At 36.4% G+C, this 20,407-nt stretch overlaps 1 protein-coding gene across 2 annotated transcripts in view; it reads right to left on the bottom strand.

Annotated features, from left to right (window-relative positions):
* rasip1 (Ras interacting protein 1) overlaps positions 1–12,672 on the bottom strand; it is a 37,570-nt gene extending 24,898 nt beyond the window's left edge. The window contains exons 1-3 of one of the 2 annotated variants that reach the window (XM_022673992.2): positions 12,329–12,672; positions 4,608–4,729; positions 361–818 (exon numbers count right to left, since the gene is read on the bottom strand). In XM_022673992.2, the coding sequence (XP_022529713.2) occupies positions 361–818; positions 4,608–4,729 (580 nt within the window). In that variant the 5' untranslated portion in view covers positions 12,329–12,672. The remainder of the gene's footprint in view (positions 1–360; positions 819–4,607; positions 4,730–12,328) is intronic. The other variant, XM_022673991.2, reaches the window with a different exon arrangement.
* Between the last annotated feature and the right edge of the window lie 7,735 nt (positions 12,673–20,407).

Genomic DNA, 20,407 nt, shown 5'->3' with positions numbered 1-20,407 from the left:
TTTGGGGGCGGTTTATATCATTTACCAGTTTAGAAGATATTACATCCTTATGATATAGTCATAGTCAGACATCCACTACTGACACTAATAATATCAGACACAAACACAAGCAACCAAACACCAACTTATTATAAACTAATGTTTATTATCAAATGCACAAAAAAACATATTTATATGTTTTTATATATTTATATTTTCCTGTAAATTACAACGACTTTTTATTACAACGACCAATAAAACATTCAATAACAAATATAATTATAAATATAAATGATGTGTTAAATTGTTTGCATTAGTAAAATTAGTGCTGCTACATAGTCTGTCTTTTGCCACCCAGATTACCCATAATCCTCCACTTACCGCTCAAGTCCTCGGTCTCGTTCTCCCGCTCTCTTTCTGTGTATCGGGTGATGACCTGCTGGATGAGCTGCCGGGCAGTAGAGTGGATGTTGGCCAGCAGGCTGCGGTAATTGGCTCCACTTGAGAGAGCATCGCCATAGATCTTCACCAGCCCCGGGGAGGAAGAAGAAGCCGAGGGCAGGAAGTGATGCGATGACGGGGCGGCCGAGTGCGCCCACAGCTCTCTCTCACGCTCTCCGATCGCTCGGTCCCGGTCACTGTTGGAACGCCCCCTTAGAAAAAGGTTGGACAGACGCTTGGCCCGAGACTGCGGCTGATTGGCTGGGCGAGGGCGAAGGAAGGTGGGGGCAGGGGATGGGGACGATGGGGCGAGAGAGGGACTGGAGAAAGAGAGGGAGGAGGGCGGGGCAGGGGACGGGGCTTCATGCACTGAGGCCGCATCTGAGCTGGTGGTAGATCTGAAAAAAGTGAATACAGAAGAGAAGCTATAATATTTATGCTTATGGATTAATCAACATACATTACAGCATATATAGCTTATAAGTATGTAGTAGACAATTGGGACACAGCCTTAGTTTTAGGGTGTTTTACTCACACTAGGCACAGTTTGGTTGAATTGCGCTCCCTTCCCACTCCCTCACTGGCCTGCACTCACACTACGTTTAAACAATCCGTGCCTGAGCACGCTTACTCCTTTTGTCCTTATTCACTGCTCAGTGGGCTTGCCAGTGTCGTGCCGAATTTGACATCCCCGCCATGAAAAGCACCCTCTCTCAGGAGCACATCTTATTGATAAAAGCATCTTATTGATAATCCGCTTTAACTTACCAAGAAATAAGTGCCAAAATCATGATTATCTCAGTCACGGTTAAATCGCAAGCTCCCAAGAGGGGATGCTTTTTCTGATGGGGATGCTGAATTCGGCACAACACTGCCATGTTTTGGAGCGATCACACTAGTCAATCAAGTCATGCTTTAAGAGGTAACCAAGTGAAATTGTGTAGTGTGAGTACACCCTTACTCTGTCATTCATCAGAGTATGAGGTGAATGATATGACTATATAATTTAATATTTTCTTGGTGGAATCTCTTTCATTGGCCAAAATAAAACAGTGACAGGCCTATCAAGTCCTAATCAGGTCATATCGGTCATTGACAGTCACATGCTTTTCTATGTGTAACATTACCAAAGTGCCATGTTTAAGGTATAGTAACATTGAGCCTTGCAGTAGAATTACTACAAACAAAATTGCTTTTCTAATATTTGAAGAATCTAAGGCAATAAAACTGTAGAAACAGAAGTAACATGAGGAAACAGTTCTTCTAGATGATCTGAGTGAAGATGCCAGAGACTCTTTGGATTAATTCAAATCTGTTAACAACACTGAGTGGTTTTAAGTGCAGCCAGGATATTGTTGATATAATCGTATTTACAGAACAACTGTTTACACCTGTGCAAAGCCATAGACTTTTTTCCATTTTAGATGAAGCACCAAAACACAATCTGACTGTTCTAACAGTAAAGCTCTTTTAGGCTCTAATCAACCCTAAAACCACAGCTCTGGAAAAATTAAGAGACACTTCAAATGATTTTGCTATTTATAGATATATGTTTGAGTAAAACGAACATTGTTGTTTTATTCTATAAACTACAGACAACATTTCTCCCAGATTCCAAATAAAAACATTTAGAGCATTTATTGGCAGAAAATGAGAAATGGCTCAAATAACAAAAAAGATGCAGAGCTTTCAGACCTCAAATAATGCAAAGAAAACAAGTTCATATTCATAAAGTTTTAAGAGTTCAGAAATCAATATTTGGTGGGAAAACCCCGGTGGTTTTTAATCACAGTTTTCATGCATCTTGGCATCATGTTCTACTCCTCCACCAGTCTTACACACTGCTTTTGGATAACTTTATGCTGCTTTACTCCTGGTGCAAAAGTTCAAGCAGTTCAGCTTAGTTTGATGGCTTGTGATCATTTATATTCCTCTTGATTATATTCCAGAGGTTTTCAATTTGGTAAAATCAAAGAAACTCATCACTTTTTAGTGGTCTCTATTTTTTTCCAGAGCTGTATGGTAAAACTGTGTGGGAGAGCAGGCAGTGTATTGATAACTATTCAGTGTAATAACTTACTGTGAGGGAGTTTTTAGAGGTTTAGAGATTGCAACTGTATGACAGTCTCAAATATGCACATACATTTCGATTCCAGAAGTGTGAAGTCAAATATACTCCTAAAATACATCACAACCACTGAAATATACAGAAATTTAAAAACATGGTTGGAATTCCCCTCAAGAACTGTGCGAACCACACGCAGGTCTACAGACGCCGCTGAAGAAATCCGCTTAGGCTTAAAGAGCATTTCAAAAAAGTGGTGTGGACATTTCCCCATTATCCTCAGAGCAACTGACGCCTGTGAATCACGTCACTACTGTTAAATAGTGCAGCAAAACCAAGGAAATAAGGGCCTAAATAGACTAGAAGCACAACGACTCAGTAGACTAAACCTGTTTTAGTTCATTCCTGTTTCCCCACTGCAGACCTTCACGCTCGGCTTGGCCTTTCCAGACGTGTTTCCTAATTGTCTGAAACCTGGAATTAACTTAACACACAAAATTCTAAAACCTCATACACTCTACAGTTTTCAGAGCTGTTTATTACGCTATTTATTACTGACACACATCATTATTACACACTGTTACAATCACGTTAGCGTCTGTTGGTCCTGTAGCCGCGTGTTTCATTTGGTAAACAGCAGCAGAAAGAGACGCGTATTTATTACAGGTTTTGGAAATACAGACTTATTGTGACGGCAGTTTGATGTGGCTGAACTGGCCAACTTCTTTGGGATTTGTGTTTTAAGGTTTTGGAAAATGGAGCAATGGTGTAATGCTTTTAGACCCCTCTGTTGAGTCTGAGAGACGCTGGGGCTGGAGTGGTGAAACAAATACTGTCCAGCCTGGCTCGTTGCATTCAAAGTCACAGGGTTTTAGCATCAGTTAAAACATATAAATCAGTCATTTTTTTAAACTTTTAAAGGCCTAAACCCCTGTAAAGCTAAAGGTGAATTTTGTTTTTTAATTGAGTTAGAAACAATCTAGTTTTCGGGAAACACTCATTATTATACGAAGGTTTACAAAGTTCTTAGCCTTAAAAAAGTTTTAGGAAAAGCAGTCCATGGTCCTTATCGTACACCCTGCACAAGGCATGTTGCAATGCTCTTTCTGGTTTCTTGCTATTTTGGTGGTGGAAAACACAGGTGCGCCACTGACTGATTAAAACCTTGACAACAGTCAATCATGAGAGTCCATTCCTATAGATGCATCCAGCACACTGCATACATCCTCACTCGTTAAACACAAACACAAAAGTGCTGCACTGTTAAGATACGAACATGCCAAAGTCAGAGCTCACATGGCTCTTAAAGGGAATGGCAAGTGACAGTTTTTTTGATTGGTTTCTTTTACATTACGCCAAAACATACCCATGATTATTTAAAAAAATTAGTACATGCCTTTTGTGGGTTTCGAGCTGCACTAGGTGTAATTTTTTTTCCGCAATTGACCGGTGCGCTATAGATCACTAAAATAGGGCCCCAGGTCTTATTGCTGCTGGACTTGGAGCAAACTCTGTCCAAACTGTGGTGTGAACTGAACCCTGACCTCTGTATAACTGTCACACCTCCTACTCCAGGGGTTTGAACTATAATAAAAAGTTTTTTTTAGCCAGCTTTTGTTTACATTCCTTCCCTGTCTCTCTGTCCTTTTCACTCCCGTACTTGGGCTCCCATATCTCCTTAAAATAGTGTTTTTTCCTGGCTGTGTCCCAGTTCACTAGCCAGGGCAGCAGTAGTGTATTGGACTGCGACCCTGAAGACATGGGTTTGATCCCGCGTAAGGGGCGGTGTGTTCATTTATTTATTTTTTCCTTTCTGCTTGGGTTTACCTGCTTTGAGATCAACTGTTCTGCAATTGGGTTCAACAACCCTCTGGGCTGGAGAGCTACTAGTCTGTAGCACTCCATCCCATTACACTTTTTTACACATTTTACAAAACTGATTTTTTTTGTGGCCCTCCACATAATGGCTTGAAAAATATATATCTGGCCCACAGTTAAACTTAATTGCAGATCCCTGCCCTACTCAGTCCTATCAAAGAAAACACCTGTGGAATGTTTTTTTTACTATGACAGAGTGTTTTAGCTAATGAATGCGAGATTGAGAAACTTCAGGAACACTGACTTGACTGAAACTGCGCTCGGCCAGCGTGCACCCAGCTTGGCGAAGTGTTTCCGTGGGGAATTTATCCACAGGCCCATGGGGAAATGGAGCTTGCTGAAACGAGGACTCCCAGACTCCTCCATCTTAAAGGAAAAGAGATAGAGAGAATGATTAAGAGATGGAGGTGGATATAGAGCAGGATAGAAACAGTAGGAAAGTTTATAGAAATACTTAAATGAAGTCATCCAGATTATGAAGGAACACATAAAGAATCATGTAGTAACTTAAAAGGGTACCACTTTAAAATAAGACTACCTTTATAAAGGGTTTATAAATGGTTTACAATTAGTTTATTAATGCTTACTAATTAGGTTGTAAATGCCTTAAAATCATTAATAATCAGTTATAACACATAAATAGAAAGGACAACAATGTAGACGGCTGTGGGTTCACTATTTTGCAAACAACAGGTCATTGTTGCCCTTTCTATGTATGTGTTATAACTGATTATTAATGATTACTGATTATACCTAATTAGTAACCATTAATAAATTAATTGTAAATCATTTATAAACCCTTTATAAAGGTAGTCTTATTTTAAAGTGGTACCCTTAAAAGTGTTTAAAACAAAAACAAAATACTTTGTGAAGAAGCATTTATGTGCTCTTATCTGAGGAGCTGATAACTTGCAGTTTCTGAGGCTGATAACTCTGATGAACTTATCCTGTACAACAGAGAGAACTCTTGCTCTTGATTTCCTGGGTCAGTCCTGATGAGTGCCAGTTTCATCATTAAGTTTTTGATGGTCTTTGTGACTGCAATTGAGGATCATTTCAGGAACTAAGTTCTTGAAATGTTTCAGATTGGCTGACCTTCATTTCTTCAAGTATTTTGTTTTCGTTATTTAGTTGAGTAGTTCTTGCTTCTCATAATATAGATTAGAACATTACTCAAATAGAGCTATTTACTGTATACCTGTAACTCTACCTCTTCACAACTTTACAACTGATGCTCTCAAACACATTAAGAGACAAGAAATTCAGGTAATTAACTCTTGATGAGTTCAGCACAGCTGTTAACTGAAAGCCTGAAATTCCAGATGACTATAAAATATATCTAAATAAAAAATCTAAAATATAAAAAAGATATTGTGGTTAGTTTACTCTTTTTCTTCATAGTTTGAATGACTTTAGTATTAACCTACAATGCAGAACATTTTAAAATAATGAAAAAACACTGATTTTAAAGGAGAACTCTGGTGGAAAATTGATTTTTTGTATGTAGTAATACATGATTAAAAGTTCTTACCTTTGATGAATAGCACACCTCTGTTCTCCCACAGCGTTCTGAGATCCATACATTTTAATAGTTTGTCTAAAACCCTTCAGACTGGGTGACACGGGGCATAATTTACCCCGATAAATAGCTTTTTCCACTGTTATCCAGCTCAAAGTAGCTCCACACCTCCTTGCTAGAATCTGAAGAGACCTGACATTTAAAATGAGGCATTAATAACTTAAAAAGTGCACAAGAAGCTGATTAAAAACCACTGTTTACATCCTACAATGCGAGCTTCAGCTCTGAGCGCCGCCATTACTGTACTGATAATAACATAACATAACGTATATATACATAGAATCCGCATAGCGTAGCAGATAAAGAGTGTTTTTTTAATAAGAATCTTGTGCACTTTTTAAGTTATTAATGTCTCGTTTTAAATGTCAGGACTCTGGAGCTACTTTATACTCTGGATAACGGTGGAAAAAACTATTTATCAAGGCAAATTATGCCCCGTGTCACCCAGTCTGAAGGGTGTTTGGACAAACTGTTAAAATTTCCGGTTCTGGGAACGCTGTGGGAGAACGAAGGTGTGCAAATGATCAAAGGAAATAACTTTTTATCATGTTTTACTACATAAAAAGAAAAATTTTTACACCGGAGTTCTCCTTTAAAGTGAGTCTTAAGTTTTTCCCGGTACTGTATAGGCATGTATAAAACAAAAGCAACAAGAAACTCATGTAAAAAAAAAGGCAATCAGTCTCTGAATCAAATACCATGAGTCATATTTTGAGATTGTAACATAATTAGGGAATTCTCCCTCTTGCTCGTGTCATTAATCCTTTAGCCCCTCTATTGTCCTTCTCCTCTAAATCAGCTTACAGGGTTATTGGCAGCGTATGACATCAGTTGATAGGCGACGGGAAATCCTGAAATACCCTTTCGAGTAATCAGGACATGCAAGGTCGCGCGTTTTTCCTGCTTTGTTCAGCTGTGAGTAAAGCCTTTGAGGATGTTAGTGGAGGAGAGCTGGAGGGGAATGCCACAGCAATAGAGAGGGAATAGCTGAAGCTTCGACGTGATCATGTGATCAAGCCTGTCACAATAAGTGCAATATCGATTTATCGTACAATAAATGAACACGACCTCAATCATTTTTGATAATCGTGATATCGCCTACTGTGTTTTTTGTATGTTTGTTCACATATATAATAATGAACATAATTTTAGCCAGCCATGCTTAAATAACTGTGACTCCACACACACAGTGTGGACAAAATATGTAAAGAAATAAGTATAGAATTCCCAAAATTATTATAATAAATGATTCATTCAAATTTTGTGGTCTTTAAAAAGCGTCTTAAAATTACCAAAAATATTGTGTATCGCAATAATTTCTGGGACAATATATCGTCCACAAAAAAAAAATATTGTGACAGGCCTACATGTGATTTATTTTATCATTTTTTTTCCTATTAGCTTGGCCTTGATCTTGCGCTGCAAAAAAATATCTTTAATAAGTCTTAGAAAGTTATATCCTCTTAAAATTTAAATTGGTAACACTTTATAATAACTTTTATTAATATATGATTAACTAATGAATGCTAATGAACTGTTATTTTTTCACATTTTAAGGAACAAAAAAGTTGGGAATACTAATAAACACATTGGCAACAATAACTGCAATTGATGAACATTTATCAGGTTTAAAATTCTCATTACTAGTGATGTATTAATGTTCAAATTCTGACGAGCTAATGATTTTTTAAAATGACTAAATTAAAAAAATGCATGCTGATAACTAATTGTCATGTGTAAGCATTTGTTCACATTTGTGTATCATTAGTTAAAAGTATATTAATGAAACTTATTATAAAGTGTGACCCTTAAATCTGTTTAATGATCTGCTATTTTTTTACATTCTTTTTCTTTGTTTAAAGTTTTGCTGTAATGCAATCAGTAATACCTTTTATCTCTTAAAAACACTTTTATTTCTCTTAAACCAATTTTATATACAGCTCTGTAAAAAAATGATGAGTTTCTTTTATTTTTACTAAATTTAAAACCTCTGGAATATAATCTAGAGGAAGATGGATGATCACAAGCCATCAAACCAAACTGAACTGCTTGATTTTTTGCACCAGGAGTAAAGCAGCATAAAGTTATACAAAAGCAGTGTGTAAGACTGGTGGAGGAGGAGAACATGATGCCAAGATGCATAAAAAAAACCAAATATTGATTTCTGAACTCTTAAAACTTTATGAATAAGAACTTGTTTTCTGAAAGTTCTGTATATTTTTTGTTATTTCAGTCATTTTTCATTTTCTGCTAATAAATGCTCTAAATGACAATATTTTTATTTGGAATTTGGGAGAAATGTTGTCTGTAGTTTATAGAATAAAACAACAATGTTCATTTTACTCAAACATAAACCTATAAATAGCAAAATCAGAGAAACTGATTCAGAAACTGAAGTGCTCTCTTTATTTGTTTCAACATTGTGACTAAGGGTCAGTAATAAACATTTCTGTTTTGATTCTAATAGATTTAGATTAATATCTCAGCAAAATTAACCCTTGTGTGGTGTTCATATTTTTGTTACTCGTTTACTTTGTTATTTGTATTTAATTCAGCAAAATTAAGCAATTCTACATTAAAATGCTTTACACATGCTTGCTTCACCTAAACTGCAAGCAATATAAACAGCTTACATGGTTAATATTTGCCTTTTACCTTTCTTATGTTACATTTCTTTCAAAAAGTGCTACTCTTTTTTTTATTAGTTTTTTAATAAAATGTAAAAGAAAATGAATTAAACTCAAGATATGAGTAGAAAATTTGTTTAGTTTCAAATTTACAAATGAAGCAATGTTTATTAGCCCTTGGCCAAACATACTGTATGTAATATAAATGGTTTGGGGGGGGGGGGGGGGGTGTACAGTGTGTGTTTATTGAAAATGTGTTTTGATATATGTTTTTCACAAAAAATGAGCCAATGACAATGAGTTTGAGTTAGAAAAAATATTTTTTTAGTATCATCTGATGAAAAATGAAAACGGGTCCCACAGACACAAGGGTTAAATGTAAATGGTTCTTTTGGATTGGATGGTTCCTTATGGGATTGTTGGTTTCTGTGGTTTATGTGAACATTAACATCCTTATTTCTTCCTATATTTTTATACATTGTGTCATTTTCTATTAGGAGTAAAAAATAACAGGTTTTAAGACTAATAGTCACTTTTTCCTAGTTATTCTTATTAACGGCATAACCTTCTGTACAGCGAACTGCCAACCAACAGCAAGTAATGCTTTGTAAAAAAAAGAAAACTTAACAAATGTTGATTTACAGTCAAATCTAACCAATTTGGCCATTTCCCTAAATCTGTCACGTTTAAATAATGCAGCAAATGCTTCTTACTCACTATTGTGATATACTGAATTGTGCTGGTTAGATAAACACATCTTGTGTAGTGCTACAATGCCTATTCTAATTCCAGTGTTTTCTCACATTTTAATAACAGGATATGTAATTGTCCACAGTGGCTGTGGCCCTGACCACCTGCATCCTCACTGGCAGAGAGGAAAACACGCAGATGCAGGACTGAACTCACTACAGGATTTATTATCACTCTTTTTTATACTCTAATTACTTTTTTAATCTACTAATTATTTCTCACCATCTTTTTAAAGATTGGTTCTAAGTAGAACACTTATCCTTAATCTCTTAGAGCAGGGGTGTCCAAACTTTTTTTGTTGGGGGCCTGAAGGAGAAATATATTTGAAGTCACGGGCCACAGACTCTGTAATAAAACAAATAATGAAATATACCACTTTAAATAATACTTTTTCCTGATTATTTCATTTACACACCATTTTACTTGACTTACTATCTTTATCTTTGACAGTGTTGTGTAAACTAAGATTGTTGAAATTGATGTTTAATTTCATGATGTCTCTTAATATTAAACTCCTTAATTACGACAACTTTTAGACTCTTGCCCTGTTTTTCTGTGCTAGAAATGCGCACCCTCTCTGCTTTTAGACTCTTTGGTCCGTTTTTCTGCGCTAGAACTGAGCACCCTCTCCGCTTTTAGACTCTTTGGCCTGTTTTTTGTCGCTAGAAATGCGCACCCTCTCCGCTTTTAGACTCTTTGGCCTGTTTTTCTGCTCTAGAAATGCACACTCTCTCCGCTTTTAGACTCTTTGGCCCGTTTTTCGTCGCTAGAAATGCGCACCCTCTCCGCTTTTAGACTCTTTTGCCCCGTTTTTCTGCGCTAGAAATGCGCACTCTCTCCGCTTTTAGATTCTTTGGCCCGTTTTTCTGCGCTAGAAATGCGCACCCTCTCCGCTTTTAGACTCTTTGGCCCGTTTTTCTGCGCTAGAAATGCGCACTCTCTCCGCTTTTAGACTCTTTTGCCCCGTTTTTCTGCGCTAGAAATGCGCACTCTCTCCGCTTTTAGACTCTTTGGCTCGTTTTTCTGCGCTAGAAATGCGCACCCTCTCCACTTTTAGACTCTTTCTAAAAGTTGTGTGAAGTTTCCAGCCAGTACAACTCCATAAAATGAGTTCAGAGAACTTCAACCTGGAAACTTAATAATGATTGTTGGGCCAATTAATAAAATGCATTGAATTTGCCAAGGCTCTTTCATTTGTGTTGGTTTATACAGCTTTTTGCATATATTTGCATACTGGTTGTGGCCTCTGTCTTTCTTTACCCTTTTGCATTATTATTGCACATGTTTGATAATTGCCAGGCCTCGGTGTTGTAGGCTGTAAGAGCAAGTTACCTTTATTCTAACTAACCTTTATGAGTTCCTAGTGCTTACAGTATGTTGGTTTGGAGCTACAGTGTTCACTCTTGTGTTTGTTTTTTTTTTTTTTTTTTTTTTTTGCATTATTTGAGGTCTGAAAGCTCTCCATCTTTTTTTTTATTTCAGCCATTTCTAATTTTCTGCTAATAAATGCTCTAAATGACAATATTTTTATTGGAATTTGAGAGAAATGTTGTCTGTAGTTTATAGAACAAAACAACAATGTTCATTTTACTCAAACATAAACCTATAAATAGCAAAATCAGAGAAACTGATTCAGAAACTGAAGTGATCTCTTAATGTTTTTCCAGAGCTGTATATTTTAAATTAACTTAATTGCTTAAGACAATAATATGTGAGAACAAAACACTTTATACAGAGTTAATTAAACTATTGTTGTGTGAACAAAACTCAGTTCAGTTGAATTGGGGTAACTTATTCAAGTCATCTTCCAGTTTTAACTAAGTTAAGTTGAATAAACTTAAAATTGTATATATTTACTACAATTTAAAGCAGTCACAGCAAAATGATGACTTGACTGAGTTAGGTTGAATAAATATTTTTGTTTTCAGTGTATAGGAATAATCAGTAGCTATTACTTAGGCTCAGAGGTGGAAAGTAATTAATTACATTTTTTAAAATAGGTAATTTTACTTTTACTCAAGTACATTTTGACACAAGTAATTTACTTTGCTACACTGGAAAACTCCCCATTACTGAGTACAAAATAAAATGCTGGGGGGAAAAAAAAACAATTGTCTAAATAAAAAAAAAAAATGCAATCTCATGCAATACAAAATGTGCCCCGCCGGACAGAGCTGTCAGTTTTCAAAACTTCCACATCAAACCGGAGAAAGCACGTGATGGTAAGTATTTTCATCATTAAACAACAATCTGCTTAAATGTAAAAAAAAAAAAAAAAAAATAGCAGTTAAAGCACAGCAATTGCAAGTTAAAAAATAATGATGAACTGTAAAACTATAAAATTACAGTTTATAGTCGCCTATATGACCATAAACGTTTAATAGTAAAGAAAAAAATGGATCATAGAAACCTATAATCTATGCCACTTGTTTTATGGGGTGTTCTGAACAAATACTGCCTGAAAGGTCCAAATTATTATGTGGAATAATAGTTCATTAAAAACTATTTTTTTATTTAATTTATGATTTGTTTTTACTTTTTTACATTAAATAATTAAAAGTAACTATGTAACTTTTACTCAAAGTACATTTTAAATTGAGTACTTTTTTACTTTTACTCGAGTAGATTTTTAGATGGGTACTTTTACTTTTACTTGAGTAGAATTTTAGCAAAGTAAAGGTACTTTTACTTAATTACAATTTTTCAGTACTGTTTCCACCTCTGCTTAGGCTACTAAGTAGTGTTAGTGCATTTAATTATTAGTCATTAAAGATTAGTAACATTTTAGGTTTTTTAAAACCTGGGAATCAAGGGGTTAATACTAATATCTCACACTTTAGACACTGTCCAGCGACTCCAGTCTCCAGTGTCCAGCCTAGGCCCAAACCTACGGCTTGTACTTTTTACAGAACGGTCAATTTAGCAGTTTGATGTGGAAAAGGCATAAAAACGCTAACAATAGTTCAAAGAGCGTCTATTCTTTAGTATAGCGTAATCGTTTCCCCTCACCAGTAATGTGACTCACCCACTGCGACTCGTTAAAGGATGCTGTTCTGATGAAAAATTGGGCTCAAACTTTTAGTCTCTTTTAGTACGCTGTCCGGCTCCTTATTCCACAGTAGCGACGTTTGATTAGTCCATGTTCTCGGAATTGTCTCTCACTGCTGGATACTGAAAATTATTTTACTTTTTTCCGACTTGATAAAATAAAATAAAATAAAATAAAAATTCACATCCTTCTCAATTTGAGTTTGTCTTTTCTGCGACTCTAATAAGCCTCGCTTTTGCTTTCCCCCGTCTGCCTCTTTTTCTTTCTCTCTCTCCTGATCCCAGTCTATAGATAGAGAAGCAGGCCTATTGTTCTTAGTGACAGAATTTCCTTCCCCCTTGCTGGACAACACCTATATCCTGACAGAAAGAGGGAGAGGGAGGGAGGGATGGAGGGAGGGTGTGGGGGGGGGGTGAAGGGAGAGAGAAATATTATAATGTATGATGTATGAGTGTGTAAAATGTTGTTAGGCCATAAACATGCATACATATACTACAGTAATGTATGTACAGTATGTATAGATTTAAGGCTAAGTACAGTTCGCTAATAGTACAGTACGCTAATAGTGCTAATTTTGAATGAGATGCTATCCAGTTCCTGCTAGCTTGAATTTAGCCAGAGTTAGAGAGAGCGCTCAACATGTGGTCAGTCAGTGTTGGAATTAGAGATGTCAAAATGTATTCTTATTCATTACTCTGTAGGTAGACGTATAGAGACTAGGGACAAAGAAAAAGATAGGCTAAAGCACTACTAGGAGTATTACAATCGTAAATCTTTCCAACAGGTGCTCTTTTGAAGCAGGGCAAAAATTTAAATATAAAAAGGTACACCGTAAACCCAGAAGTTGATTGAACTCAAATGAAGTCTGTGTTACATAAAATTGGATATTTCTAAACAATACTCAACTATTTTAAGTGAGTTGAAAGTTTTTTTGAGCACATATAAACATTCAAACTGAGATCTTTGAGTTGAACCAGTTTATAATAACTGAGTTTAGTCTGTTTTGTCATTAACTGCTTCTTTTCCATTGGCTTCTGTCACAATCTATTTGCATACTGGGTGTGTCCAACAGTTTCTGACTAACACTCACCATCAGTGTGTAGTGATTCCCCCTGGGCTACCTTAGAAATAAATCAACTTCCCCTTTAGTTGTAATAACTTGATGTTTTCATTTCTCGTTATTTAATAAATTTGAGTAATCCAGCTGCCTTAAAAAAGTTAAGTAAACTCAACTTATCTGGTTTTACAGTATAACAAAAATAAAAAAGTTAAATCAACTTCCCCTTTAGTTGTAATAACTTGATGTTGTAAGTTATGCTAACTCAAGTTTTCATCCCCATTACTTGACTTTTTTTTTTGGCCTTCTTCAGGGCATGAAACAAAACCTCATACCTGTAGAGCCAAACTGGCCTCCCTATAGCCTATAGTGCTACAGGCCTTAGTACTGTATTGTTATGAGCTAAAAGAGCTTATATCATTTCATACTATATAGCAGGGGTCAGCAACAGGTGGCCCACAGGCCAGATGTGGCCTGCAAGCGTGAAACATCTGGCCCATTAGGTTGTTTAAACTATAATGAACGATAATGAAAGAAAAAAATAAAAATAAAATGCTTCTCAGGTGACCTTCTGTTTACATCCCTTCCTGTGTGTCTTTGTCAAACTCGGCGTCACTTTAGTTTCCGCCCATTCTTGGGCTCTGTATCTCCTTATAAGAGTGTTTTTCCTAGTTTTGTCTTAATATACTAGCTAGGGCAGTGGTGGTGTATTTAGCCGCGACCCCACGTCATTTCTTTTCCTGCTTTCTTTTCAGAATTCAACTGTTCTGCAATTGAGTTCAACAACCCTCTGGGCTGGAGAGCTACCAGTCTGTAGCATTCCATCCCATTGGCCTATCTCCATCCCATGGCCAAACTTAATTGCCAATTCCTGCTATATACGGTTGCCTGGTTAATAGGTTTGTTGCACATAGGGGTGTTTGTAGACAATTCTTCACAGAACCATTTAAAATAATATTGCAGATAGCACCAAAAAGGTTCCACTGCTGTTTTTCAGTACAGTTTAAGGCGTATTCTACCGAAAACATTTTATTATTACGCATAGTGTCTTGGACATTGATCTAATTGCAAATGTAAAATAGGTAATTAAAACATAATAAACCTACTTAGAACACTGAACAAATAGCATTTGTTATCTGTCCTGAAATATAAATATTAAAATCCTTCAGAGATGTATGTTTTTGCATTGTTGTGTGACTCCAAATCCCATCTGTGCTTTCATAATAAATCCATAATATTTAAGTTAAAATACACATTTTAGTTGTGTCCCTGGCTTTCACTCAGTCGTGTTACTGTAACAGATTACCCTGAATATCTGAAACATCTGGAACATTCTACATCTACATCACATCTACAACAGGAAGTGACATCAGCTGCTTTTTCTGAAGACTATGGGAAGAACAACATTAAATTCCCTCATTAGTTTTTTCTGTATATTTTATTTTATTGTAACTATGACTGAGGAGTTCAATCTCAACACTCTGTCCTGTTACCCAAATTAATACTTATTAGATCTTATTTGTTTATTTTTAAAATAAAAAGTTTGGGAATGTCTCAAGAATATTCTCAGTGTCCTTATGCTATTAGCATAGCCGCTATTTAGCTATTTTCATGTTTTTGCTAATTCTATGCTAAAAACTCTGTCCTGTGACTTTCAGCCATGTTACTCATAACATAAACAGTAACAGGAATGAATGCCAGTAACAGGAGTCAGTAGAGTCCCCTGGTTTATGGATTCATTAATGTAAATATTAGTTAATGTAAAAGATAAAAAATAGCTTTGCAAATTTTAGAAAAATTAAATGTGCATGCATATATAGTGTTTTTATTGTCATAAATATCAATTATTTGAATGTGCAGTAAACCATTTCATTAAAATTAATACTTTCTTGAGAGACAATCAAAGGAATTAGTGGAATCTTTTTTCAAACATGCTTTTTAAATGTCACATGAGTTTTGGTTACAAGGACTAAGACTTCCGCTTAGAAAACATGTATAAAATGAAGTAAAGCTGCCTGAGTTTGACCAGTACATGTTTTGAATGGTTAAATATGTGTGTTATTAAATTTAGAGTTGAGAAAAAGATAAAAAAATTAAGTTTAATTTTAATACACCAAGCAAATGGCACCCTTTCTGTGGTAGAACGTGTTATTACAGGCAGTGATAGGGCGAGTGCACACAGTTACGCTTAGCTCAGCATGTTTTATACTTAGTCTGTTTTATTTGATTTGGATCGGGGGTCTTTTCTGACTACAGGAAGTAGGAAAGCTTGTCCAACAGGAAGTTGCTGAGAGAAAGGCACCTATGACCTTTGACTTTGACAACAACAGGATGATGGTGACAGGAAAGAGGGAGTGTGTGTCTATGTGTGTGTGTGTGTGTGAGAGAGAGAGAGAGAGACAGAAAAAGAGAGAGAGAGAGAGAGAGACAGAGAGAGAGAGAGAGAGAGAGAGAGAGAGAGAGAAAGAAATTAAATACAGACCTTGTTTTGAAGAGGTTTGTAAATACAGGCCTTTTTTGTACACTTAAATATAGTTCTTTAATGGTTCTTTAACCAAGTCAATCATTGTACTGAATACAGTAGGATATTTCCACTCTCACACTGTAATTAATTCCTGTATTTTTCTACAGTAAAATCACAGAATAAACAACTGTTTAACCCTTTCAGACCTGAATTATCTCCAGTGATGGAAAAAATGTAAGAATGCTGTTTTCTATCTGTAATGCAGAGAAAAGAAGACTCTTATAGAATATTTTACTATAAAATCTATATAGACAAAAAAATCGAATTAAATAAAATATTTATTGTTATTATTATTATTATTATTTTTCTATTGCATTGGGAGCCTGTGTGTAATATTTTGCATTTCATCTTGACCTTTTTATTTCATGAACTATCCCTAAACAGTTAAAACATGATTAAAAGGTGTTCTAAATAACATAAAATTTGTAAAAATTGCCTCTATTTATTAAGCTTAAGTACTACCCTTTTACCAGTGCAGTGGGCGGGGCCAAGTTACTGTTTCATTTGTTTATAAACGTGTTTATTGGCTGGTTTGTGGTCTATTCTGATGGACAACAGCTCACAAATAGTCATATGTGCAACAACACATTTAAAAAATAAAGAAAATACAAGGGTTAGCGATGTTCTTTAATAAACCATAGTTGGCCCTTATTTTATTTTAGTAGAGATTGTTATATATTTTGAGTAAATATCATGTACATTTATCATGTACATCATGTATATTGGGAGATGCGAAAGAAGCCATTTCTGCAAGCACACCACAAATATCGCCTGAGGTGTGCTTTTGCTTTTGCACACCTCAGGCGACTCTGTTTGTGGCGTGCTTGCAGAAATGGCTTCTTTCGCATCACTCTCCCATACAGCTTCTCCTTGTGCAAAGTGCGCTGTATTGTTGACCGATGCACAGTGACACCATCTGCAGCAAGATGATGCTGCAGCTCTTTGGAGGTGGTCTGTGGATTGTCCTTGACTGTTCTCACCATTCTTCTTCTCTGCCTTTCTGATATTTTTCTTGGCCTGCCACTTCTGGGCTTAACAAGAACTGTCCCTGTGCTCTCCCATTTCCTTACTATGTTCCTCACAGTGGAAACTGACAGGTTAAATCTCTGAGACAACTTTTTGTATCCTTCCCCTGAACAACTATGTTGAACAATCTTTGTTTTTAGATCATTTGAGAGTTGTTTTGGTGAGCCCATGATGCCACTCTTAAGAGGAGATTCAAATAGGAAAACAACTTGCAATTGGCCACCTTAAATACCTTTTCTCATGATTGGATACACCTGGCTATGAAGTTCAAAGCTCAATGAGGTTACCAAACCAATCTTGTGCTTCAGTAAGTCAGTAAAAAGTAGTTAGGAGTATTCAAATCAATAAAAGGATAAGGGTTCCCATACTTTTGCACCGGTCAAATTTTGGTTTAATGCATATTGCACATTTTCTGTTACAATAAACCTCATTTCAATCCTGAAATATTACTGTGTCCACCAGTTATTAGATATATCAAACTGAAATGGCTGTTGCAAACACCCAAATATTTAGAACTAAAAATGTTAAGATTAATAGGGGTGCCCAAACTTTTTCATATGACTGTATATTTCCTTATCACATATTCTAAAGTATGCTATGTTATTTTTTATGTTATATAATGTTTTATGCCATGTTATTTTATGTTGTTATGTTACAGGAAGCAGAGATAAGGAGCATGACAAAAATAATCTGACTAATTGACGGGAAACGGGAAAAATAACCGGCAGATTAGTCAACTACAAAAAAAAACATTAGTTGTTGATGTTGTCAATAAATGGTCATTGTCGTTTACAGGAATAATTGTTGTTGGGCTTTTATCTTTTGTCATAAGTGTTTGTCTTTATCACAGGACTGTTCCTCCACTGATCTTCATGAAGGTGAGGCATGCTTATGGATCACAGCAGCAGAACCCTCTCAGACTGGAGGCCTGAGGATGAAGCTGTAGGATTCTCAGACAGGAAGTTGTGACAGCAGGCTGTGAACGGCTGGTGTGCGTCATTCAGCCATGTCCCTCCATGTTTGTTTTTGGCGAGCGAGTGAAAGCTTTTCCTGACTGGAGAAGAGAATGTGCATGGAGTGAGAGAGAGAGAGAGAGAGAGAGAGAGAGAGAGTACAGTACAGCAGTGTGTTCTCTGAGCTGGGGGAGCTCCAGACTGCTCCTGTGCTACTGTACGCTTCATTTCCATGTCTGGGAGGCTGATGCCCTGTCTGGTGGTATACAGCGCCCTGCAATGGCAGAAATGACTTACTACACAGTGTCTCAAAACTCAGACCCCATTCATACCTGGCTCTACACCCATTATCCGTTTATCAGCTCCACTGGTCATGTACACTGGACACTCTGTAGTTTTATAATAATTACAGACTGTAGTCATGTATCTGTGTCTCTGTATACTTTATTATTATCCTCCTCCTCCTCCATCCTCACCCTGTTCTTCAATATTCAGAACCCCACAGGTCATTTAGCACTAATTGATTATGGCGTAGCCAACGAAATCCCAAAAATCAGTGTCTCAGAATATTAGAATATGATATAAAACCATTTCATTACTTTTGGCTGTGTTCCAAGTCCTGCTGGAAAATGAAATCTGCATTTTCATAAAAGTTGTCAGTAGCAGAGGGAAGCATGAAGTGCTGTAAGATTTTGTGGGAAAACAAAACTGCACTGACTTTAGACTTGATAATAAACCACAGTCGACCAATCCCAGCAGATGACAGACATGTCTCTACAAACCATCACTGATCATCAGTAAATTTTTACATTTTAATCTAGAAATCAAGGGAGCAGAGTCTGGAGGAAGAGAGGAGAGACACACAGTCCAAACTGCTTGAGGTCTAGTGTGAAGTTTCCACCAATCAGTGATGGTTTGGAGAGACATGTCATCTGCTGGTGTTGATCCACTGTGTTTTATTATCAAGTTTAAAATCTTACAGCACTTCATGCTTCCCTCGGCTGACAACTTTTATTTAGATGTGGATTTCATTTTCCAGCAGGACTTAGCACAAACTGCACACACTGCCAAAAGTACCAATTGGTCTTATATAATATTCTAATTTTCTGAGATACAAATTATTGGGTTTTCATTGGCTTTAAGCCATAATTATCAACAGTAAATAATAAAAAAAATGCTTAAAATAGATCAATCTGTGTGTAATACATCTATATAATATATGAGTTTCCAATTATAAACTAAATTACTAAAATAAAGTCACTTTTCAATGATATTCTATTTTTTTTTTCAGATGCACTAGTTTGTATGCTTTTGTCTGTTGTTATGTTTTGCTTTTGATTGGATTGTTCATGTGCATTTTAATTTAATAAAATATAAAAAAAAAAAAACAGACTACACTCAGGGCCCTATCTTGCACCCTATATATGAAGCATTGTGATGCTAATTGTTATCTTACACCCTGTCATCAGTCTATTTTCACGTCTTCCACCTCAATAGATTAAATAGCAACCGTGCTTGTGAATATATCTATGTCCATATGTTAGGGCACCGGGAATTCTACCAATGAAGTGTGCAGGTATTTGAGTTGGTTAATGGTGTAAAAATAGTGATTTCTTTCCATTGGCAACTCTATGCCCCTATCACTAACATTGTAAGCCTGTTAGGAGCTTCAGCTAAAAGTGCTGTATTTCAGAATGCTGGGGTTAAGCAGATGTGGGCTATTAGACAAAAGTTTGTAACCTTTGTCATGTTTTACTACAACACAAGTGCATTTCACACTGGACTTCTCCTTTAACTGAACTGAGCCCCAAATTTTACATAGCCAAGCAATGCCACTGGCATCGATACAGGTCTTCATTGATACAGCCATACACCCATACACACAGAGCAGAGCAGAGCAGTTACGAGTATCCAGTTTACCTGATGTCCATGTTTTTGGACTGTAACTGTTCTTGAACAGCAGTGGTTGGAAGTTTTAGTCAGGGTTGAGTAGCGGAAGGAAACGGTCTGTCGGTCAGAGAGTGATGTGTGTCTCCTGTTCTGAGGAAGGAAGGAGAACTGACATGTTTAGACATGGCCTGTGTAACAAATGACATACAAATGACATACTTACATTTGATCAAAACTGTGGCACCGTTTTGCCATTAAAGGAGAACTCCGGTGTAAAATAGACTTTTTGTGTAGTAAAACATGATAAAAAGTTCTTACCTTTGATGAATAGCACACCTCCGTTCTCCCACAGTGTTCTGAGATCCAGAAATTTTAACAGTTTGTCCAGACACCCTTCAGACTGGGTGATACGAGGCATAATTTGCCCCGATAAATCAGTTTTTTTTCCACCGTTATCCAGCTCAAAGTAGCTCCACACCTCCTTGCTAGAATCCGGAGAGTCCTGACATTTAAAACGAGGCATTAATGACTTAAAAGTTCACAAGAAGCTTATTAAAAACTACTGTTTACATCATATAACGCTAGCTTC

The sequence above is a fragment of the Astyanax mexicanus genome, chromosome 6 (genome assembly GCF_023375975.1).
Source record: "Astyanax mexicanus isolate ESR-SI-001 chromosome 6, AstMex3_surface, whole genome shotgun sequence".
In the NCBI taxonomy this organism is placed as follows: Eukaryota; Metazoa; Chordata; class Actinopteri; order Characiformes; family Acestrorhamphidae; genus Astyanax; species Astyanax mexicanus.
The sequence above is the reverse complement of the archived record's forward strand: the minus strand, read 5'-3'. Positions and strand labels throughout refer to the sequence as shown.